Source organism: Leuresthes tenuis, unplaced genomic scaffold, assembly GCF_036924035.1.
Source record: "Leuresthes tenuis unplaced genomic scaffold, fLeuTen1.0.hap1 SCAF_10, whole genome shotgun sequence".
Classification (NCBI taxonomy): domain Eukaryota; kingdom Metazoa; phylum Chordata; class Actinopteri; order Atheriniformes; family Atherinopsidae; genus Leuresthes; species Leuresthes tenuis.
Window position 1 is genome coordinate 11917063 of NW_027325364.1, and position 24295 is coordinate 11941357.

General features: G+C 38.8%; 2 protein-coding genes and 1 long non-coding RNA gene across 3 annotated transcripts; 2 read left to right on the forward strand and 1 right to left on the reverse strand.

Moving 5' to 3' along the window:
* Positions 1–47: 47 nt before the first annotated feature.
* c1s.2 (complement component 1, s subcomponent .2) lies at positions 48–15158 on the forward strand. The gene is made up of 24 exons (XM_072395045.1): positions 48–97; positions 1116–1314; positions 1402–1582; positions 3049–3174; positions 3368–3561; positions 5402–5552; positions 5642–5757; positions 5841–5922; positions 6039–6173; positions 6264–6338; positions 6431–7242; positions 9089–9156; positions 9506–9719; positions 10122–10305; positions 10395–10535; positions 10724–10929; positions 11031–11178; positions 11278–11396; positions 11500–11578; positions 11696–11830; positions 12917–12991; positions 13751–13950; positions 14042–14256; positions 14529–15158. Exons 1-24 carry the CDS (start codon positions 84–86, stop codon positions 14893–14895), a joined length of 4236 nt encoding a protein of 1411 aa, XP_072251146.1. The 5' UTR covers positions 48–83; the 3' UTR covers positions 14896–15158.
* A 259-nt stretch (positions 15159–15417) lies between these two features.
* On the reverse strand, positions 15418–15599 carry LOC140316278 (uncharacterized). The gene is made up of 2 exons (XR_011917322.1): positions 15518–15599; positions 15418–15460 (listed from the first exon to the last, which is right to left on the reverse strand). It is a non-coding gene; the product is annotated as an uncharacterized lncRNA (long non-coding RNA).
* Positions 15600–18206: 2607 nt separating this feature from the next.
* tapbpl (TAP binding protein like) lies at positions 18207–23582 on the forward strand. The gene is made up of 8 exons (XM_072394018.1): positions 18207–18348; positions 18679–18891; positions 18972–19241; positions 19358–19558; positions 20356–20523; positions 20610–20713; positions 22256–22481; positions 22684–23582. The coding sequence occupies exons 1-8, from the start codon at positions 18303–18305 to the stop codon at positions 22749–22751; spliced, it is 1296 nt and encodes a 431-aa protein (XP_072250119.1). The 5' UTR covers positions 18207–18302; the 3' UTR covers positions 22752–23582.
* Positions 23583–24295: the final 713 nt, after the last annotated feature.

The following is a 24295-nucleotide window of genomic DNA, read 5'->3' on the forward strand; positions in this document are numbered from 1 at the left end:
GGGAGAATGGAAAATAAATTAATGAAAAAAGGGGAAGAATAGATGTTGAGAGTTTATTTGAGGAGAGATTTGATCGGATAACGATGTTGAGATTCAGGTGGGATAGAATTTTTTGATTTCATAATGTAATATGATTGCTGCACCATATTGCTTTGCATGACATGTTTAAAATGTTATTGATACGATTTGAATCTGCACAGCAGCTCTGTATTTTGTGTAATCAGGTAATACAGGGGTTGGACAAAATAATGGAAACAAGTTGAATAACAATTTAATGACTTAATTTTCGTGATAGTCCTTGCTTGACGGCAATAACCGCTGCAATAGCTTGAGAATTGGAGTCATACTATCTGTGTGAGCTGTGTGAATGTGTGTATTGTCTTGGAAGACAGCCCCCTCACAGGGAAACAATAAATTTCCCAAAATTGACAAATACGCTACCATGTAGTGCTTTTACAAGACCAAGAGAATACTTCATTATAACCCCCACAACCGTGCTTTGGCGTCTTTGGGTGTCCTCCAAATGTAAATTCATTCTGAAGAAGAAAAAAGCTTGATTGATTTGTCAAAGAATGATGACATTCCTCATCAGGTCAATTTTCCACTTCTTGTGGTCTTTAGACAGTTTGATGTGTTGTTCTACATTGATGGAGAAAAAAAAGGTTTGGTAATGCCAGCCCTTCCACAATTATCCAACTGTAATAGGCTCTTAAAGTTCTTTACTCTTCTAATGCAGAGTCCCATTAGTAGCTCTGTGATTTCCCGACTCAGCGTGTTTTTTCGTCTTTTGTTCAGAGTTCTGCTTCCCAGAATTAGCTTTTCCTTGTTTTAGGGTGTCCCAGCATAACATGAGACACAGTTCTTCTTGAAACGTTTTATATCTCAGCAGTTTTGTTAACCAGTGCACAGTCGTTTGTGACCAAATTACTTTCCCCTGTTTGGAGGTCAGAAATGTCACATTTTGACATATATACTCATATACTGATGTACTGATAAGTAAAAAAGCAACATCTTGGTGATAAGATCAAGTACAGACATGATTCAATGTCAATTAATGTTTCATCTGTTAGTTTTTATTTCCCATTGCAATTTCCTTTTTCCACACCTTGCCTCAGTCTCCCGCTTCTCCTCCTCTCCTGCACGACCCACTCGATGCTGCTGGGATGGATAGAGTCTCCAGGATATCCCAGTGGATACTCACCTCATTCCAGTCTAAACTGGAGTAGGTGCGCTCCAAAAGGTCACACCCTCTCAATCAAACTCATCCACCTGGACATGGAGGACAGCCAAGACTGTGAAAATGATGCAGTGAAGGTCAGGCCAAAAACGTGTACTTTAAGAAGCTGAGGTTACTAACTGGTGTAAGATTTGTTCTAAGTTATTTTGTCTGTTTATGCCCAGGTGTTCTCAAATGGAAACCTAATATCCGTTCTGTGTGGCCAAAAGGAATACGAGGAGCTTCAGTCCTCAGTAAATCCCTTGCTCTTCTCATCCCCGGGTGGCTGCCTCAAACTATTGTTCCACTCTGACTACTCAAACATCAAAAGACACACTGGCTTTAAAGGATTTTATACCATTCAAGGTGGGAGGTTGAGGAGTAAACACATGAAAGATTAAGTTGCACATGTCCAACCAAACTTCACTGTATTTTTGTTCATTTTCTCGGTCAACATTCCACATGAGAACAAAGCTCACTGCATGCACGTACATACCTTTGTATTTTAAGAAAGTTATCATTTTAGACAATGGCTGCAATTATGTGGAAACTGTGGTGATGTGGTCTTATGAGTCATAAAACAAGAGCAGGTATATTTAGTTTTCAGAGCATTTTAAAAGGGCTCAATAATTCTGATCTGCATGCTTCCTAAGAGACTTTGCAATGATTGATTTCTTAAGGGAAAAGAAAAAAGTTTGAAACTGTTAGACATAATTTAAATGCGTCATGTCTAGCAGTGTCACGTATGTCACATACAGTCATGAGGAAAAAGTACACCCACTTTTAACATATTATGTATCAGCAGGAAATGAAAATGAGTTCAAATGAGATAAAGACAACCATAGATGAACAACAACTGGCAAAATCTCACTGTTTATTGAATTAAGCCAAAATTCAGAAGCATTGTGTGAAAAAGTAAGTAAACCACAAGAATTAAGAGGACAAGTAGTAGCCAGGTTCTGCTAATCAAATGCACTTGATGAATTGATCATCAGCATTTGTGAGCACCTCCATAAAAGCAGAAGTTTTGGCAGTTTCCTGATCTGTAGCATTAAGGTGTGTGTTAACACAACACCAAGGAGAAAATACATCAGCAATGATCTTAGAGGAGCAATTGTTGCTGCCCATCAATCTGGGAAGGCTTATGAGGCCATTTCCAAACAGTAAGACAGTAAGAAAGATTATTCACAAGAAGAAAACATTCAACACAGTTGCAATAGTATGCCAGGAGTGGACGTCCCAGCAAGTTCACCCCAAGATCAAGCTGTGTAATACTCACACACAACTGCAGAAAGCCCAAGAGTACATCTCAGACTTTACAGGCCTCAGTCAGCATGATCATTTGGGCTTGTTTTGCAGCCACAGGACCTGGGCACCTTGCAGTCATGGAGTCCACCATGAACTCCTCTGTATACAAAAATATTCTTGAGTATGTCTAACAGCTTGGTCTAAATTGGGTCATACTACGGGACAATAATCCAAAACATAACAGCAAACAATGAGGTACTGATGAGAGACTGATAGTATCATTTAGAAAATGATAACTTCAAGAATTACTGTATCGTGGTGTGTACTTAGTTTTTCAAGTAAATAATGAGATGGTGTAAAAGGTCATGGTGTAAGCCAGGTAAACATTTACAGCTGAGGTTAGGTTGTTTTTAAAGGTACTGTTTTTTTTGTTGAGGTAATCAAATTTAATTCTTCATTGACCAATTATTGCCTGACAATTAGCTTAGTAGATCCATTCAAATGTATTTTGAATTAAATAATGTAATTAATTTCTTCTAGCTCAACTTTTCTATATCTGACCTTTAATCAATTTCCTCTGTTAGATTTTGATGAGTGTAACGACGACACAAGCAACGAATGCGACCAACTCTGTCACAACTTCATTGGAGGGTACCACTGCTCCTGTCGTCATGGTTACCACCTGGCTGAGGACAACCACACATGCATTGGTAAGAATTAATGTCTGACCAGTAAGCAGTACAAGTGAGACAAAGGAGGACAAATCGAGGAAGAAGAAACAGTACTGAAACATGAAGTGAAAGTGGTTGAACATGGGAAGCAGAAGCGGTCAACATGGGGGAGAGGGGGCTGATTTTGTAATATGTTGATTAAAGTGATGATGCTCTTTTATATCAAACACAGTGAGCTGTACAAAGGATCTATCAGGGTTGAACAAAGGTGAAATATCCAGTCCCAACTGGCCTGGTATGTATGCAGAGGATGCCTACTGTGAGTACACCCTCTCTGTGGAGAAGACCCTTCAGCTGGAGCTGCACTTCTCTGAGGTTTTTGATGTGGAACAAAATCCTGACGGTAAATGCATAGATGCACTGAGGGTAAGTTTTTTCATAAAGTCCCATTTTTCTAAAATCATGGCAAATAAAAATGGAGAAGAAAAAGAAAGAAGAAGTTGTAGACGAAAGTGTTGAAAGCTTGTGCTTTTTGCAGTGCCTCATGTCACTCATTGAGGTTTTTCTAATCTTTTTCTTTATCTTGTTTCAGTAGAATTAGCGTCTTACAACATTAAAAGTAAATCTACATGAAAAAATCTCTGATGTCAAAATTAAAGATATTTAAGAATTGATTCTAAATTTAAAATACAAGCTACAAGCTGAAAACAGCAACAAATGGTTACAATTATGATTTCAACTGGTGTTTATTGGCTTTGCACATATGAAGACCACTGGCAGTTTTTCATCATTCCTGTGGATCTACAGATATCCAAATATACCTTTATGATAATCCAAAGATAATCTTTCTCTCCATAAAGTTGTAATAGACATTTCTTTGTGGAATCTAAAGAAACTGTATTGATAACTAAACTTAAGCTGCCACTGAGGCAGGTAGTACCAAAGAAGAGAAATCCAAAACACATGAATAAAATGGCAGAAACTAAACTAAACTTGGCATTGTCATATAAAAAAAGACTTTTTTTAAATAAGCACACACATACAGAGCCTGTCAGAAGAAGGGACACATTTACTTAAATTTTTTTTTTTTATATTTGATCTTTATAAACAATCACCTATAAAGACTTCTTTGTCACTTTTTTCTTACATAGAGTAACACGGATGATATAAATGCTATAAAACACATGTAATACATTTAGGTTAATGTTGTGAGTAAATAAAGTAAATAAAGCAGAAAGAGCTTTGAAGGAGTAGACAGGAGTACTGTCTTCTCAAACCCCAGCTGGTCGAAGCGGTTGGCCACCCTTTCTGAGTCTGGTTCTGCCAGAAGTTTCTTCCTGTTAAAAGGGAGTTTTTCCTTTCCACAGTTGCCTCATGTACGCTCAGGACAGGGAACTGGATCGAAGGGGAGTTTCGGTGCAATCTGTTGGTTTTCTTAGCTAGACTACTTTTCTGTTTTCTGTGCATGAATTGGACTAATTCGGAATTGAATGATTTGGATTCTAATTGGCTTGAACTGGATTGAGTCTTTGAAGTGCGTTGAGATGACGTTTGTTGTAATTTGGCGCTTTGTAAATAAAAAAGAATTGACTTGAAAATAAGTGTAAATCTGCAGGATGTTGTGGGTGCTATACTAGCTTACGTGTTGCCTTGATCTTTAAGTGAATTACCTCCAGCAAAGACCCCAAATCATCACACATCCCCCACCATGGTTCACAGTGGGAACCACAATGCAGCAACAATCGGTTCACCTGCTCTGCAGCTCAAAAACACACGAGAGGTCAGATAGGACATATCAGACCAAAGTACAGATATAAATAAAATCTCTCTTTAGTGGTCTCCCTAAACAGTTGCTTATTCATACAACTAGATCATGGAGGCCTGACGTACGCATTTTCCTCTAAATTTTGAATAATGAGATCACTGATGTGGGCTCAAATATGGTGGTAACTTTGACGCACTTGGTTGGATGTACTGCCAGTTGTGTACCAAGCTGTCACTGAGGCAAACAGTGGCTAAATAAGAGAAATGTTTTCCACTTATATTTGAATATTCCACATATTTGAAAGTCTGCTGCTTCAGTTTTGATGTGTCCAGTTTTCTTGTTTACCATGTAGTAAATATAGAAAATAAAGAATCTGTGAATTAGTTGGTGTATCCGAGTATTTGGTTTATGCTAGATATCTACATGTTTCATCAAGATGCAAGGAAACTTACACCATGACAGCATCATTCAACTTTTGTTGGCATTCCCTGTGTTTGGCAGATTAAGACTCCCACTGGGACTCTGGGGCCATTCTGTGGCAACACACCTCCTCCATCTCCCCTTCTCACTTACTCCAACAACATCAAAATCCATTTCACCTCAGATAGCTTTGGCAACAACAAAGGCTTCAGTCTTCAGTTTCAAACCAGGGGTACTGAAGCCTCTTCCTTACAAAATTGGAAAATAGTATTTGTTAGGATGTTTGCTGCAAATAATCATGCTCTTATGTGTTACCTGCAGACAAGATCTGTGGACCAGCGGTGACTTCCCACTCCACTGTGACTCCTTCCAAAACAGAATACGATCGTGGCCAAACCGTGACAGTAACCTGTGATGTCGGCTATGCTGTGAATACAGTGAGGACCACATTCATGCCTTTATGTTTGATGTAAATGTTAAACCTCTGTCAAGTTAATAAAGTTCTCCTTTTGATAAGTAGAAAGGGACCAAGGACCTCTTAATGCAGTATGAGTCAACCTGTCAGAGCACAGGCACATGGGCTCCCAGTTACCCCTGTACAAGTGAGTCCTACTAGATTCAGTGTGTGTTTTTTCAAAAAATTGTACCCCATTTTAGAGTTTTTTTTCCACAACCCCTTCCTCATGTTCTTTTTTTTCTCTCATGTGATTATATATAGTTGTGGATTGCGGTCTGCCATTAATTGAAGGTAACAGCATCCTTCAACTGGTGGATTCAGCTGAACAAAATACCCAGTACGACCATCAGATCCAGTTTTACTGTAGTTCAAATTACTACGCCTTGGAAGGAGATGGTGACTAAAGCAATCTTCCACACGCTGCTTCTCTGGCTTATATTAATGTTACTTATTAGTTTGACAAGTGTGCTTTCTTCAACCTTTCAGACACATACATTTGCAATGCCACTGGCGAATGGGTATCAGCGAGCGGCAAGGCAGATAATCCAAAATGCACTGGAGGTAGGATGATAAATGCGTGTATTTACTTTTTTCATATTGCTTTTAACTCATTCTGGAGAACTAACTTTATTGGTGACATCTTTGTATTTCAGTGTGTGGTAAACCTCCACAATACACATCAAGTGCAGGCAGAATTTTGGGAGGCAAGAAAGCAGCAATGGGAGAGATACCGTGGCAACTTTTAATAAAAACCCCAAACAAAGGCGGCGCATCACTTATAAATGATCGATGGGCTGTCACAGCAGCTCATGTTGTGGATGGGGTTGAGGAAACCTCCTTGATGCTCTTTGGTGGACAAGTGGATGTAATGCTTACAAATGACATACATGCCATCAAGAGTGAAAAGATCATAATACATCCTGGCTACAAGAAGGGGATCGCCGGTGATAAACGGACTAATTACGACAATGATATTGCTCTTATAAGATTCACCACCAGGGTGAACTTTGGCCCAAACCTACTTCCCATTTGTCTGCCAGAAGTAAACAGAGGTGTGTTGGAAAATGAGTATGGCACAGTGTCAGGCTGGGGGGTGACAGACGTGAATGATCAGATACGACTTCGATCGCGCTTCTTAAAGTATGCTCATATTTCAGCCTACTCACAGCCTGAATGCAGGAACACACCTACCCTGCCAAATAATCAAGCCTTGACCTTTACTGATAACATGTTCTGTGCTGGAGCACCAGGGAAGGACAGTTGCAGCGGGGACAGTGGGGGTCCTCTTTTTATGCCTATGTTGTCTTCGTCTGCAGATGAAGGGCCTTATTATCTGATTGGCATAGTGTCCTGGGGAGCCCCCTGTCAGCTGGAGCACAAAAGTGATTACAATCACAAGGGTTATTACACTAAGGTTGAGAATTATGTAAACTGGATTAAAGAGACAATTGAGGAAGAAAAGCCTTAGAAAATGATGGGGAATAAACACCCTGCTGTTAACCACAATAATAAAATATGTCAGGACTGATTCATATCTCTATAATCACAAATCTTATGGAAATAAAGATCTTTTAATCAAATATTCCAACATGACAATCATGCATTTTGACCACACAGGTCATTTTTTAATCAAAGGAAATGCTTCCAAATCATCTGCTCATATATAAACTCTGAACACTTTCAACATGTATTCGTATCTATACTAACTACTAACTAAAAATATCCATTGCTACTGTATGATTGTGTGCAGCAAATATAGCAAAAAAACTAAATAGTCTAACAACATAATGATAACAATGATGGAGGTATCTGAGAGAAAAACATTATTTTACAGTTTGTAAAGTATTGAAACCTTTCACACCATGATTACAGTTTATATCATGTGCTGATAATGGCTCTCAGTGTCTCACTGTTTCTGTTACAGACAAGTGTGGTGGCACAAAGACATTCACTTCTGTGATTCATCTGGTTCTCTACATTAAAGATTCTTTTTTGAAAATCAATTGTCTAAATCATTATCATTATACGTTAAAAATCACTGTCAGAGACAGACTGCTCCAATCTAGTTAACGTTACTTTCAAAGGCTCCAATTTGTTAAGGCAAGAAATGTACAAACAGTTTTACTGCGGTGTACACAGCACTGAATCAGGGATGGCAAACTTCTCACCATGGCTTGATTTATTTTCTCAATCCAGCAATCAGCTGCTGTAACACCCAAACATTTTGAGATCACATTTGTCAAGCAAAAATCCTCTGCACTGAACAAACAACAGATGCTACAGAAACATAAACAGCTCCCTCTAGTGGTCGCATGGAGGTAGTAGGTCAACGGGCCACGCATGTAAAACGCTGTTTAAAAACAAATTCAGACTTTATAGTCAAATCTTACTCAAGTACAAGAAAAAGTTGCTCGCTCAAAATTTTACTCAAGTTAAAGTACTGAAGTACTTACTTTTAAGTATTCAAAAGTCCATTTTCTAATATCAGTACATTGCTGTATTGTTTTCTGAGTGCTTTTACAGAACCTTGTAACTCTCTGAAACCACCTGATGTTGTACTGACATGTGGAACCACTCTGCTACAAAAAGTCTGTAACACCTGTAAAAACTTTAGCATAAAAATGCTAAAAAATAATAAGGACAGCTATTTTCATTTTTTTTTATTTAAAACATCCCCACCCAAAAAAACAGTACAGCCTTTTTATTCTCCCCACACATTCATTATGGAGTAGAAGTTTACTGTTGAGTCCATTACCGCGAACAAACTACAACTCTGCTTTGATGAAGATCTTCGGTTCTCAAAACCCTCTCGTAGTCTCAGCAGAAAACAGCCTTGCAGCCAAATCTAGTTTTCTGCTGTGACTCCAGATCTTTTTACACCACTCTGGTATATATAAAATTGCATTTTATGTAAGAAAAACAGCAACAGCGGATTACAAAGCCTAAAAGGAACGAATAACAACAAGCTTCCTAATGTAGTGGAGTGAAAGTCATAAGTTTCCAAAAAAACAAATACTCAAGTACAGTTCAGCTACTTGAGTAAATATACTCCGTTACTGTCCACCACTGCATATAAATATATATATGTATATTCTCAAAAGTATTGGGATTTCACTTTTTTTTTAGGTGTAAAGATAATACAATCTTTCAAATTCTCTGTTTAATTCTTCTGTTTCTCGTCAAGCAAGCACTTGATTTTGCCAAGACAAACAAGACATATTCCTGGCATTAACGCAATGAGTTGCTAAACGCTGGAAACGACAGCCTTTGTGACATTAATGTTTCACTCGCATGTGAGACATTTGCTCTGACATCGGCCGATCAGTTCGCTCACAGATATGTTAAATCCCGGGATGGGGTGGATCTCGTTCATCAGCTGGTAAGTTTAGTTAAAATTTACAACTCATTTGTTTGTTTACAAGTTTCTTATATGCTTTTTTCCATGACCCTAAAATCATCAGAATGTACCTGCTATCACCTGAAGTCTGTTCACATGCAGTGTTGTTATATTGATGATCTATACAAAACTACAAGTGAGCACAGTTTCAAATGTGGACCGAGTGATAAATTCATCAGCAAGCTGTATAAAATGTATCAGCGGTGTTAAGTAGCTTCCACAGTTGTGTTGACTTTGTCACTGTGTTTGTTCTCTCCTGTTTTGCATCAACTTTGGACCAGCAGCTCACATGACCACAGACTGATAAACAGACTGTCATGCACCTTTTCAGGTCTCTTTATGTGTTGTTCTGTGAGAGCGTCCCGCTGCCTGATGCAGACCCTCCTACGCATGGGGAGGTTCTGTCCCCCAACTATCCTCAGCCGTATCCCCCAAACCTGCAGAAGCAGTGGGACCTCAGTGTGTCAGAGGGCTTCCAGATTCGACTGACCTTCTCTCACCTGGACATAGAGTCTTCTGGGGGCTGCTATCACGACTCACTGACAGTCAGAGCCATTTCTTAAACACATAAAGTTTTTCCAGAACAGTGAACCGGAGCTGAAGTGCTTGATTTTAAGATGAAGAAAGGCAATTGCTATTGAATCTTTAACTTTGAAATAGAACATTTTCAATAATAACTATAAATAAATGTTTGTGAAAAATCACGTTAATACTCTCTGCTCAGCTTGTGGTGCAGCACAGATGAGAACTCCACCACACCGTAACTTTGGGTTTAGACAACATCTTGGTGTATTTAGGGTTTTTATGTACACCACAGTATCAACAGATTCTTTCAAGTTTTAGCTTGATAATTATTAGTGCTGCTTTGTTAAGTTCAGTGAATTATTCTTCATTTGAGGTTTTCATGGTAACTTCATATACATTTGTATGATCTGTTAATCTGTTAGGTTCTTTATGATGAAAAGTTGCTCGGGAAGTTCTGTGGCAATGAAAATTCTGCTGATGGGAATCACCCAGGCTACCAGCCCATCTTGTCTCCAGGCAACAGGCTCACCCTTATATTCCAATCAGATGACGGCAACCCAGAGCACCACCAGAATGTGGGCTTCTCTGCTCAGTACCAGGCAATAGGTGGCTCTTCCTCTGCCAGCCTTTCTGTCGCTTCCATCATCCATAACTGACCTATTTCCCACTAACTCAGTGTTATTATTATTATTTAGACATAGATGAATGTTCAGCTCCAGAAACTGAAGACGGCTCTGGACCGCTCTGCTCTCAGATCTGCCTCAATACACTCGGCTCATATCTCTGTGCCTGTCACCATGGCTATGAGCTCCGCTCAGACCAGCGCACCTGCGAGTGTGAGTCTGGTCCAAATACATACTTCCAGTGATCATGTGGTCATGCTGAGTCCAACTACCATCAGCTCCTTTGTTGCACTCCACTGGAAGAGTCTGTCTGTCTGAAACATTTATGAAATTTGATTTGAAATACTTGAAGTGACCTGATGTTGTGTGACTAAATGAGTTTCTTTTTTCTTTTTGTCCAGTATCCTGTGGGGGTGGCATATTTGATGAGCTCGAGGGACATCTGTTCAGTCCAGGTTACCCGAATGCCCCGCCTCATGCTCTGTCCTGTCAATATATCATTTCTGTAGAATCTGGCTTCACAGTCTCTCTTAACTTCTCTGACAACTTCCACATTGAAAGTTTGGACACAGAGGGAGGTCCAAACTGTCTCTATCACTGGTTGGAGGTAATTGCAAGCAGCTCTATCTGTTTCTATTGAAATAAATAGAAATAAACAGAGTTCTAATGTGTACATCATTGAGTAGTAAATAAATTATTTTCTGAAAGGTGACTGTCCCAGACCAAAAGCCCGTGAAGCTATGCGGTGGAACGAGCCCAGGAGTGATAGCCACAAACTCAAACACTGTCAGGCTGGACTATGAAATCGATGATAAAGGACAGAGCAGAGGCTGGAGCCTGGACTACAGCACATACAGTGAGAGAGTGAAATTTTAGGCAAATGGGAAATTAAACTGAGAGTGAATGTATAACATGCAGCAGATGACGCTTGTTTTCTTGTTTATGGCATTTCCAGGGGTGAAGTGCCCTGTTCCTGGTAATGTGATTCAAGGCAGAATCACTCCTTCCTTGACTGAATATTTCTACAGAGACCACATCTATGTACGCTGTGACCAAGGATACAAGCTGATGATGGTTAGATAGAATTATTATTTTTTTCACAATGAGTAACACTGGTTAGCATGTCTCATGTAATAGTGTTTTGGCATTACATTCACATTTCTCTTCTTTCTGTCAGAAGGGTGAGGAGATCAAGAGTTTCTCTACCGTGTGCCAAAGCAATGGACAGTGGCACCTCCCTCTGCCAGAATGCCACAGTACGTTTACCTTCAGACATTACGAGCATTGCAACATTCAAGCACTTAAAGCACTCAATTTGATGTGTTCCACTGCTTTTCTGATAAGATATTTATTTTCCCCCTGCTCTTCCACAGTAATTGACTGCGGAGAACCTGAACCTCTGCTGAATGGAGGAGTGACTTTCCTCTCTGGTTTTCAGAATCAGTACCTTTCTGTTGTTCAGTATCACTGCAACGAACCATTTTACTCTCTACTTGGTCGTGTAAATGGTAAGATGTTAGCATACACTATCTTACAGTTTTAACATACACTTTAAGATTTTTCCTACATTTCTACATTGGTTTTCACTCTCGCAACATTGGCAATTTTTTTTATCAGTGTTGTTTATTCATTACCAAATGGCATTAGTTTTCATTTAGCCAATATTTAACTTAATGATGTACAAAACAAGAATCAAGACTCTGCCAACAAATTTTTCTTCATAGACAAACAAGTGGAAATCACTCAGTCCTAACTAAAAAACACAGAAAAACATTCCCTATTGTGTTAAGGTTTAAACACTATGTGTAAAGGGTTGCTGCAAATTTGCTTTTAAATGTATAATATGCAACAATTTCCTTAAAAAACAATATATACACTAATGCAAAGCTTATTCCTCCCATGACATGTGTGGTGTGTTGGTGTATTTATCAGCAGAGACACTGCCTTTGGCCTGTATCTTTTTTCTGTTGTTTTTATTATGATGTAACCAGTATGCTTCTGGGAATCCACCTTTGTGCCAGTAATAGTGCATGAAAAATTAACTATTTCATGACCAAGTCTCTGCTCTCCCCACTGTCTGCGTTGAAAAAGTCAATTTCAATAAACAGCACCCAGACCTTAAACGGCCTGGAGCTTTTTTTCATTCTCAGGAGCAACAAAAAAAATTTCTGCCCCAGGTTTGTTGCATTTGTACTGAAATTTTGGCAGATGAGGCAAATCAAGTTAGCAGTTGCTCCACCCTGAGAGTGCTCGCCGGAGTGTCAGTATAGGCCCTTTGGTCCTAAAGTAGAACCACATTTTAGTAATCCCAATCGCTACAGCCTCTGTTGTCTGCTCCTGCTTGATCAGCAACCTGAAAACCAGGATGTGGATGTTATTTTGCCTTAGAGCATTTTTTGTTGTAGTATAATCAGAGATGAATGTTTCCTTGCTCTAAATTAGATCTTAGTTATCATGACTGTGACTGCCTGTGTTGCTGTTACTTTCTTCAAATTTCTACTGTTGAGTTTACAAATAATATCTGACATCATACCTTCAAACTAAAGATAAAAGTCTTACTCTCTATCTTTTGTCCTGTTTCATATCTTCTTCAGTTAGTTTCACATGCGAAGCAGACAGAAAGTGGAGGTCCAACAATGATGTTATTGTCAGCCCAATATGCCTACCAGGTATTACTTTTTGTCCTGCATACCTGCTGTCATGGTAAGGGAACTTATCCAGTACGGTTTTTTGCATGGCATGATGATGATTCTAAGTAGAATTTACCTCATCGCTCCTGATTAACTACAATAGTAAGTCTTTGGAGTCAAATAATTAAAATAGTAAATGGGTCTGGGTGGGCATCTGACTCTGAACGCTCTGTGCTTCAACGAGAAGATGGAAGAAAGCTGAAACCACCGTACTCTGTGTCGAGTACATCGAGCCATCGGAGCTAGCGGCACAAAGTGCGCGCATTGGTTTGGAAGTAGCATGGGTTTACAGGGTCCTCCAGTGGGGATTGTGACCCAGAAGCATGATTTGATTGCAGAGACCCACTCCTGCAACAGCAGCTGTTACATCCTGCCCAGCTGCAGACAAAAGCCTACACTGGAGAGTCCCATGCAATTGCTGACCCTCGTGCCTCGAGAACCCACAGTGAAGCCCCTGAAAGAATAGAATGTCATCCGTGACAGACAGGATGTGAGAGATCCTTAATGTGAAATACCCAACCACCAGCAAGCAGATTTAACCTAATAAGGCTAATTAGCCTTTTTTTTTTAAAAGAAAACAGTGAATATTGTTCTTGATGTAACATTTCCTTGGTGTCCCCAGTGATTGGCCTTTAGATAAAAATGCTACCAGTTTACGTTTTTTTTACAACATCCTAATCTGCTCATATTAATTGTTTACTTAGAAGATTAAGTCTGTATTTGTTTATAACCACGCAGTTTGTGGTCGGCCAACAAACTACATTTCGGCCTATCAGAGGATCATTGGAGGCAGTGAAGCTCCACAACATACCATTCCTTGGCAAGTGCTGCTGGGTGTAAATGGAGTCAGAGGAGGAGGCATGGTCATAGCAGACCGGTGGATTTTGACTGCAGCTCATGTGGTAGTACACAATGGAGTGCCAGATGAATCTGTATCTGTAAGTACTGCACTGTAGTAGTTCTCTGCTTGCCCACAACTTCCATGTTTTTGCACTGACATTTAATTATTTCCATGCTGTTGATTTGCAGATATCCATGGGAGATACAGATGTTCTCAGACTGATGGGTTCTCGTGTGAAAAGTGCCTCAGTCCATGTTCACCCTGGATACAACAACCCTCATGCATTAAACTTTAATAATGATATCGCCTTGATCAAACTGAAAGACCCGATCACATTCAGTGCATCTGTAATGCCAGTATGTTTGCCAACAGAGGATGCTGCATATGTCACAGGCATGATGGGGTGAGGAAACATGTGTGAGATAATTTCATGATACAGTCAAGTTAGTTTTTCACTCATTTTTTTAGTGTTGTTTTCTCTCGATTTATGGATATCATCCAACTGCTAGAGAGCAAACTGATTTCCTTTTTCAGAGAGTTCTTTATGATTGTTCTTCTTTTCCTTAGGCAGGTGATTGGCTTCGTCACAGGGTGTTCGAATTCAACTTCTACAGGGAGAATGGTTTTCCTTTTTCTAAAATAGTTTGTTGTAATTGTGTCTATTCATTCTTTCAGACTGGTGTCAGGCTTTGGTGTTACAGATCAGGGAACACATCAGATTCTAACAAATAAGCTGAAGTATGTGCAACTTCCAGTGGTGGAACAGGAGACATGCAGCAATTCATTCGCTTTGCTGAAGAAGAAGAAAAAGAACTTGCCAAACCTGACAAACAACATGTTCTGTGCTGGAATCCCTGAAGGTGGGAAGGACTCCTGCCAGGGGGACAGTGGAGGCCCCTTCACCCTGACTGAAGATGGACAATTCTGGGCAGCTGGGATTGTCAGCTGGGGGGAAAAGTGTGGAAAGGAGGGAGCATATGGAGTCTATACCAAAGTTGCTAACTACCTGGACTGGATCAATAAGACCATGCAAGAGAACTGAAAGTTACAGTAAATGAGCACAACATGATGTAAAGATGTTTGTAAGATAAAAGTAAAAACAAAGACACCTTTGATCAATTCTGATTCAATTTGGCTATAAATGCACCTTCACAAAAGTAGAATAATGATGTTGAATTTTTACTTAGCATGATAAGAATCTTCTAAAAACTTAAGTTGTTGAGCAAACACTTTTTCAGTGATTGTACTCTCTTTAAGTAAGTACAAAGCATTGTCTATCAAGTCTGAATAAAGTGGTTTAATGCACATCCATGTGTCTTTTCATGGGTCTGACATATGTGGATTTGTAAGTGATAACCGTATCTGTATCTGTTAAAAATCTTGAATAATACACACTCTATCTCCCACTAACTCAGTGTGAACAAAATGAAATGGTCATCTTAGCTTCCATTATTGGTGTCCCCTTAGACTTCTGCTAATGCTTTGCAACGTTTTGCTTCATTTAAATTTCCCTCTTTGGCTCTGTCACCCATTTTACAAGCTGCATTCAGTTTTTGCCAAGACAAATAGACAAATGTTGCAGGTTAAATTCAATTGTAGATCACAGCCTCAGTAGCATTGAATCCACTTGAGTCTGAGACATTTCTCCTAAAGAGGAAAATCACATATGAATTTTACAGACATGGGATTAACCAGCAGTGTCATCTGGTAAGTTTTATAAAGACTTTGTACCTGCATGCTGCATGTTTATAGCGATGTTTTTTAATGATTTTCTATTTTGAATCCCAAATTTTGCCAAGTGTGCCACAAGTGTAGAGCTTGGATTATATTTTGTTGTTCCTGTACTGCACATTGTTAACCAGTGTTCTTAACATGACCTTTATAAGGCTAATTAAGCTAGAATGAAGCAAAAAAAAAAAAATGTGTATGTCAGTAAAAGCTCAAATTAAAATTGGAAAATTGATTGGGTTACTTTGTTTACTCTGTTTCTGTTTGCATCAACTTTGGACTGGGACCTTTATTCCAAGTCTCTCTGTTTACACACTTTTCCAGGTTTCTGTATTTTTCTGTGTGTGAGTGTTGGAGGTTGCTTATCGCTGAGCCTGTAATTCATGGGGAGGTCCAGTCTCCCCAGTATTCTCAGCCTTATCATCCCAGCCTGTTGAAACAATGGGAACTCTGGGTTCCGAATGGCTACAAGATCCAGTTATCTCTAACACATCTGGATATGAAAGATTCTGCAGGCTGCAAGCAAGACTCTCTTACAGTTACAGATCTGTTAAGAGATCCATTACATGATGTATTTATTGATCTATAATAAATCTGAACTCAAACTTTTTAATCTGTTCATAACTATGTGGTATACTGTAGTCCAGGTACAAAGCATAACAAAAGAAAATGCATTAAGGTTTCATTTACTACTGAAAAGGTAAGGGCAACAGTTCAGGATTGTGAGAGGACAAACCCCAGGTCAGTGCAATTTCTGTGTATCACTCTCATCAGTCCCCTTAAACAAAGAACACTTGCAGCTTTGCTTTAACTATTTTGCCACTTCTCAGTAAATACTACAACATGAAGCTGGTTTCCGATTCACAGCTTCCTCGAGAATGACTGTAAGAATAATCAGAAAAGAGCCATTTTGCTGTTTTTTTTTTAAAGGCAGAAGAAGAAGAAGAATAGCTGGGGGTAAAAGTGTGGAAAGAAGGGAACATATAACGTCTGTACCAAAGTTGCTAACTACTTGGACTGGATCAATAAGACCATGTAAGAGAACTGAAATTTCAAGAAATAATAATGAAATTAAAAGACGACTTTCATTAATTCATTCATTAACTCTTCGTTCCTTCTTGTGTTTAACCATCTCCATTAATCCTCTCATCATTTCAATTCTGGACCCTCTGAACTGCCCTGCATTAACCTCAGCCTCACACAGGTCCCTGGGTGTATGAAGTATACAAGATCAGCCCTGACATTATAGCCACTGTCTAATACTGAGTAGTCAAGTTACGATTATTTATAAAGCACTTTAAAAACAACACCAACAGCTGACCACAGTGCTGGACAGTTAAGGTAATACTACTTGATAAACAGCAGAACAGAACAGACAATAGAAAGTGAGGGTAACAAAATACACATACATACATATTGTCTTATTCATAACATAAGTTTAGTTCCATAGTTCATGTCAGGTCTTGTTGTTTAGTTTAGTATTTTTTATATGTGGTTCAGGCACGTTTTTGCACTTGCCTTGTGCTTTTGTTAATAAATCCAAGTTTATTCTGAATTCTGCATCTGGGTCCTCCCTTCTCGCACCACGAACTTGAAGGACAATAGTTCAACATGTTAAAGGATTTCTTTTTTTTGTTTGTTTTTATCTATTTTATGCATGTTAGATGCTACATTTTGAATGTAAAACCTATCAAACCATATGTAGATTATTGTTTATTATATAAGTTATTATTGTGTCAATAATGCAGCATATTCAATTCTTTGTGAGAAACTTTCATCCTATTTCTGTGTTTATGCATTATTCCAATAATATAAGGTAAGTAAACTATTCATTGTCATCATTTGGTTAAACAAACTAGAAGTAAAAGAGCGAGCAGTGCATGTCGAGAGGTTGCAACATTTTGACTGACAGATAACTTAAACAAACCGTTTTAAACTTGTTTGTACTCTTTGTAAAATGCCAGAAGATCCACGGAGCTGAACAAGTGACTTTTTGGCATTATGGCTGGATAAAAAGGCAGTGGCTTCAAACAACATAACTGTGTGAAAAACGGGACAATGGTTTACTTTTGCGGTCTAAAATCATCCCATTAGCACCTTTAAAGCTCTTTACACATCATCCCCAGTTCAGGCAGCAGAATACTTTAACCTATTAACTAACTGAGGAAAGATTCACTTGTTTACCCTTTGTAGGGTACAAACTTGCCGTCTAATTTTTTTTCTTGCTCTATAGCTTCAATTCAGATCTCTACTTTTGTAATTATTTGCTGTACATTAAAAATGCATAAATAAAGCATGCGGTGTCATCAAAGCATTTGACTACAGGACGGTCGCATGTGATCGTTTCCATAGTGACGCATGACCTTCTTCCTGCTGCTCTCTCATTGGACGATCCCGCGTCAGCTTTCATTTTCACAGTTCTCTGCTGCTGCACTCTGCGCATGCTCTGGACAGACAAACCCCGACTCAGCTTCTGCACTACCGCAAGTTTAATTTTAAAGTGGATTAGCGTTAAAATTGTACTGCAATTTAACCTAATTTATGAAAAAAAAAAAAAAAAAAAAAAAAAACGAAACGAACTTGCAGAAACGAACTACCATCAATATGACACGTCAGTAGCTTTTGAAAACAAAAGTGAAAGTGGTGTAGTTAGTAATAATTTCACTTAATTTGATCGGTCCACACTTTTTTATAAAGACACGAAGCTTCTGCTCCTTGGTGATGATTGGTGTAATTTTGTTCGGATGCTTCGTGACATGTGTGTATGGTAAGATGATATTTACATGCATCGTAGTAAAGCATTCGACGATGGTCATAAAATTTCAGCCAATGATGACCTTCAGCTCAGAATATCTCTCTTTTTTTTTTAGAAGTATTTCACATTGTCCGATTTCTTAATACTATTAGGCCTTTCCCTGAAATATAACTAGAACTAGAATTTGCTCAACTTCACTCGCAGTTGTCTGCTTCTGTAAGTTAAACTGATGATGACAAAATGAATAAACTCAGTAAGATAAAAAGAAGTGGCATCTCAACTGTAACAACTATAAAAGTCGATTATTACACATTTTCAAGAAACTTTTGTTGTGCTTTTCAGCTGATGGGGTTGCAGATGTAGTACTTTCTTGTGCTCTGGTGGAGGAGGGAGTTGGACTTGGTGGAATGGGAGGTGGTGCTCTCTTCACCCGAACACCAGCCACTCTTGTCCTTCGAGATGTTGCAGTAGGCCCAGACGAATCTCTTGAAATTCTCACTCCATTTGTTCCGCCCTCAGTCCCTGATCCAGAACTCATCCTGTTTGAGACCAAAGGTTTCCCACTGCATTCTTTATAAAGATTTGTGTAATATAAGCATAAACGGCGTTGAATTGATCTCATTTCACTGTGGCAGCGTCTTCACCCGAGATCCCCAACGCAGACGTGTTGCTCCACGCAGACTGCAATGAGCAGGAAGTGATGTGTGAAATAAGTCGCTACTCTCCTCGGGAAGAGCAGGAAGGTTCAGATCCGGCCTATTTTATGGTGTCCCTCAGTGTGGAGGGACATGAGTTCAGCTCGTCACTGATACTGCAGACTTTGACAATAGAAAAAAATCAATCACAGCTGATACAAAACAAACTTGGTCTGCCTCTCAGCCCATCAGGAACTCTATTGACTGAAGGTGAAATCACGCCTTACAAGAATGACAAAGATTTATTACTGTTATCAATTTTTTTCTAGACAAAAGCATAATTCCTAAAGCATGCTTTCTGCTGTCTTTACCCTTTTGTATCTTAGTGATTTTCCTGGTGTTTTCCAATATAAAGTCTGTATCTGCCCCCCTGAGAGGTCATGTTCTCCTCAACTGTGGCTTCAAGCAGCAGGAGATACCACTATCACAGGAAGTGAGTGTCGAATGGCGACTGCAGCACAGGGGAAAAGGCCAAAAAGTACTTGAAATGAAGACGGAACTGAATGATTCAGAGGAGAACGCAGTAGGTGAGCATTATCATTCGTGTAAGGCTGTTTCAAGTTTTATGCAAACTTTTAAGTATTATTAGTTGGTTTGAGAGGGATTGTGCTGATGTGAGATTAACTGTGGGAATCTCAAGCTTCTTTCACAAAATGCCTTTTAAAGTTGGAACTCATGTACCTTTTTTGCATACTGTGTCATGTCACTTGGTTTTTTTTTGCCTATAATAAGGTGCAACAGATAAGTAAATGGTAAATGGACTGTGCTCATATAGTGCTTTTCTAGTCCAGTTGACATGTCAAAGCGTTTTTAAACTACATTCACACATTCACACACACTTGCAGCACATGCTACATTGTGCTCTTTTGTCTATCACACACATTCACTCGCCGATGGATGCATCAGAAGCATGCCAAACAAAAAAATAGAGAGATTGTGGTTTGAGGCAGCCGGGAATTGACGACTGCTCTTTTTGCAAAAAGCTTCAAACTGAATAACCCCCCATCTCACCCACCACTTTCAAGCCTGCATAGAAAAAGTATGGTGGGCATAAAAAAACACAAGCAGTCTGTGTAGGTCTGTGTTTGGTTTGTCCCTTCTGAGATACTGTAGAAACATTGCGATATACTGTGCTGGAGGGACTGGAGGAGAATCTGTGTTGTTTGTAAAAATAAATTACTGCCTGTAAAGTAATGAATTCATGACAGTTCTTATTTCTATGTAATCCTACACCAGTGAAAACATAGATATGAATATTATATTGCAATCCTCACAACAGAGTCTGCACAGTGTTACACATTTACACAGTTTTTTCCATCTTCAGTGCATGGTGAGAGGAAGGGCTCCAGCATGAATGCTGCCCAGGTCGTCCGTGAGGGGAACGTCTCTCTGACTCTGAGCAGGCTGAAGGCTGTCGATGAGGGAACCTACATCTGTACAGTCAGTATTGGTCACTTCCACGCCCAGCAGGTCATTCAGCTCCATATTATACGTAAGTTTCACTCAAATTTGATTTGTCCATTTTTAAGCATGTCTTCTTTTATTTTCTGTCAATTCTCTTGTTCACTTATTTTCCAGAACCACCGCATGTTTCACTATCAGTGGAGAAGTTGGCTTTGGATAAAAAGTCTTCCCAGACCTTAAGCTGTCACTGCAGCAAATACTATCCACTAGATGCAGAGGTCAGTAGCTCTGCTTTACTAACCTTCACATCTCTGAAATGACAGCCTTCTTTTTTTGTTGAGTTTAATTTCATTGGTGTGAGAATCTGCAACTTTATGAATTTTTACAACAGTCTTTTTTTGTTTGTTTGCTTTAACTGCTCTGACATTCAGATGGGTCGTTTTCATCTCCCATTAGGCAGCCCTCTTCAATGACACAACAAAACACTTCTGCATCCCAGCATTGACAGACAGATAAAAAGACTGACCTGTTTCCCAGGTTCATGTAAAACAAAAAGCGTTACTAGAGCGCTACTTGTATTGAACTTAAATGTTGTGTTGTGGCAGTACACTGGATATGACTGTAAAAGTTTTTTAAGATATGGATGTAGCCACTGTGATATCACTCATGAGTTTAGGGACAACCGTTTTTAGTCATCGAGTTTGTCATTTAGCCGTTGTTATCTCGAGTTTTGAGCTCGTAACATGCAAGGGATGAATGCAACTGAAAACCTGAGGTCTGTATGCACTTCCACTGAGTACGAACGATGGCACTCAGAAGCAGACTCAAAGCGGACATGGCTCCAATAATGCATAACTTTGCCCCTGTCCCAACACGTCCTCTATCTGAAACAGTCATATCAGTCGTTTACACCCTTAAATAAGACTCATTATTCTGTCCCGTAAAGCACTGCCTATAAGAGGCATGAGGGAAATGCGCCTCATGTAATCATTTCAACATTGAAACTGACGCATCTAACAAGCCACAAAGTCCTTGTACAGAGGAAGGATGGGGCAGAAAAATGCTGTTCTTTTAACCTTTGTGAGTTGTAAGAGTGAGACATAAGTTCAGTCAGTGGCGAAAAAGAAAACCCATCATGGTTTGAGATAAAATACATTTTTACATCGCCACCATCACTTACATTAATGCCATGTTACAGGTTGCCAGGATTACTTGTAAACACACCACATAAGGTTAGAAATGGATCACAGTTTAAATCCAGCTAATATCCATTCCATTCTCAACCATACTTGGAAGCCATTTTACCCTTCACACGCAGTTGTTTTAATGACCACTAGAGGTCACACATATGTGCACTTTTGGTGAGGAAGTCCTTGTCATTGTCATTTTCTTTGGCCCCTGTTTCATTTCTTTGAGGCTTGACCGACACTCTTTAAAACCAGACATTTCATTACAGTTTTTCTGTCTTTCTTTTATTATATTATATTATTATATTTTTTGGACCAGCTAAAGAAATAAAAAGGTTGGTCATCAGTAACTAAGTTGTTTCAAAGAGCAGGAGAAAAACTGGTGGTGGTGGCAGATTTTCATTCATATACTTTGAGATGTGGGAAAAGTTAGTCTGAACATCTAAGAACAGCTGCAAGTTCAGATACCTTTATATTTAGCCTTGCTTTGTAAAACTCTCATTTACTTTAGAAAACAATCAAATGTATGTATTTGTATGTATGTAAACTTTATAGACAAAAGCTGCTAGAATGATGTGGATATGTGTTGGCTGCTAATGATATAATTTTCCTTTTGTTCTCTCTCTCTTTCAGATAGAGTGGCTTTTCCTCTCTCCGTCAGACACAGAGCCTGAGCCCTTTAAAGATCAGGGATCCCTGAGCAGCCATCGACAGCATGGGGATGGCACATACTCGTTGTCGTCTCACCTTACCGTGCCCCCCACTCTCTCCGCAGGAACCAAAATCACCTGTAGGGTGTCTCACCAAGCCCTGGAAGCTCCTCTAGATGTCAGTCTGATAGTAGAAAGTCCTAAACCAGGTATCAGCATCAACAACAAGCAACTCTGATTGAAAGTCCATTGATTTGTTTAGCCTAATTATTCCTAAGTTAACCCTAATTATATATTTTCTTAGTTATCTTGAGAGATCAATGATGCGCTTTACACATCGGGTACTGTATCTTGCATCATGTGCATGTTTGTCTGAAATGTTTATTTCTGTCTTTTTTTGTCACTTTTCAGATTCCTATTGGTGGATCCTTGGTTTCCTCATCATCACGTTACTTTTCTTCTATCAGGTCATGAAATAGGTTCGTCATAGATCAGCTTGAGTCTATATGTTATTACCAGTTGCAATGTCTCTTCATTCTGGTGGCCAAATGATGAGCTGGAAAACACACATTTGTGGGGGAAGATCAGTACATATTTCCTGTATATTCTGATCTGGCTGTATAAGTTATTTGCTTCATACGTTTTGTGTTGATTATTGGTAATTATGTCATGTTACACAATGCAAATTAGGAAGTTTTTTTTCTGTACCCTGTAGTGCTTTAAACTCCAGGCTCAAAACACAGCCATTACACCACAAGATACTTCTCAGCACATAAATGAACAACTGTACTTTCATTACAGCATCTCTCCTGTCATAAAAAAAGTAATACTTTGATAATACTTTTCGGTACAACCAGTAATCTTTGGTTTCAGTAGGTGATTCGGTATGTAACTTCCATAAAAAGTTGTAAATTCAACTGGTTCAGATGGCAGAAGAGAAGTTTTGGGGGAATTTTGTTGTGCTGTTTTGCTACTGTTTTAAATGTGACATTTTTCATAGTTGTGATGTTTATATTTTTACTCTTGTAATTCATCTCTCAGATTGAACGATTTTGAGACTCATCGACATTGGTAAACGTTTTACGTTTGGGCTTAAAAATGATGTAAATCTACACATTTTTTTATGTTTCTGAATACAGTCGTTAGAATAAATGAAGATAACCTAATCGAGACAAAAATACACACTTTGTCATTTATTTATTGAAGAAAATAAGTCTGTAATAAGTGTAAGTGCTGTAACTATTTCATACTTTGAGCATGATACATCACAGTGCTGCAAATGTTACACCAAATGAAAGAAGTAAGTCTTGGGTACTTCTGTTATATTCTCTACATCCTCAAATCTAAGTACAGCACAAAGCTGCAGACAAATGAATAAAATGGTCACATTTGCCCAATGATTATTAAACAACATGAGCAACTAATTAGATGTTAATCGGCTTCAAACCAAATAATTCATAATATCAAACTAAATTAAGTTATCTTACTAACCAAACTCCTTTTTGGAATTATATTTCTGGTTTGAGTCGCATCATGAGTCCATTTGTTGGTACTGCATCCACATCTCCTTCATATGCCTATTTAAAAGGTTTTTATACATTAGACAAAGGCACACCTCTTACTCGTATGATGACTTGTCTCAATGCTTAGTATGTTCTTTTGTATGTTTTGCATGTTTACAGAAAATTATAGTCAGTCATAACTTTCCCTGAAGTCGTTGAGATTATGTGCCCCAAACATTTAATGTCTCACTCTGATTATACTGAATCTTATTGAAAATATGTGGAAATAAACCACATGTTATACCCCACCTCTCCACATCAATTTGGATGTTTTTACCATAAAATTTCCCATAATTGCCCCAAAGAAACAAAATAACGAAAAGAAACATTTTACCTTTCTTTTTTTCTCAGTTCAAACATTAAAGGGTTAACTTAGTCGCACAGTTACAAAATTATACTGTTGTTAAACTATTCATAACCTAAAAATTTTATGAGAATAAAAATAATTAATGAGAATAATA

Excerpts from the sequence above, each read along its gene's own strand:
- c1s.2 (XM_072395045.1), top strand. Across the intron at positions 5,553-5,641 it reads TCTTCAGTTTCAAACCAGGG|ACAAGATCTGTGGACCAGCG; the intron begins GTACTGAAGCCT and ends TGTTACCTGCAG. Across the intron at positions 11,397-11,499 it reads AAGGATACAAGCTGATGATG|AAGGGTGAGGAGATCAAGAG; the intron begins GTTAGATAGAAT and ends TCTTTCTGTCAG.
- tapbpl (XM_072394018.1), top strand. The coding sequence starts at position 18,303 with ATGATTGGTGTAATTTTGTTCGGATGCTTCGTGACATGTGTGTATG. Across the intron at positions 18,349-18,678 it reads CTTCGTGACATGTGTGTATG|CTGATGGGGTTGCAGATGTA; the intron begins GTAAGATGATAT and ends TGTGCTTTTCAG. Across the intron at positions 18,892-18,971 it reads CATCCTGTTTGAGACCAAAG|CGTCTTCACCCGAGATCCCC; the intron begins GTTTCCCACTGC and ends TCACTGTGGCAG.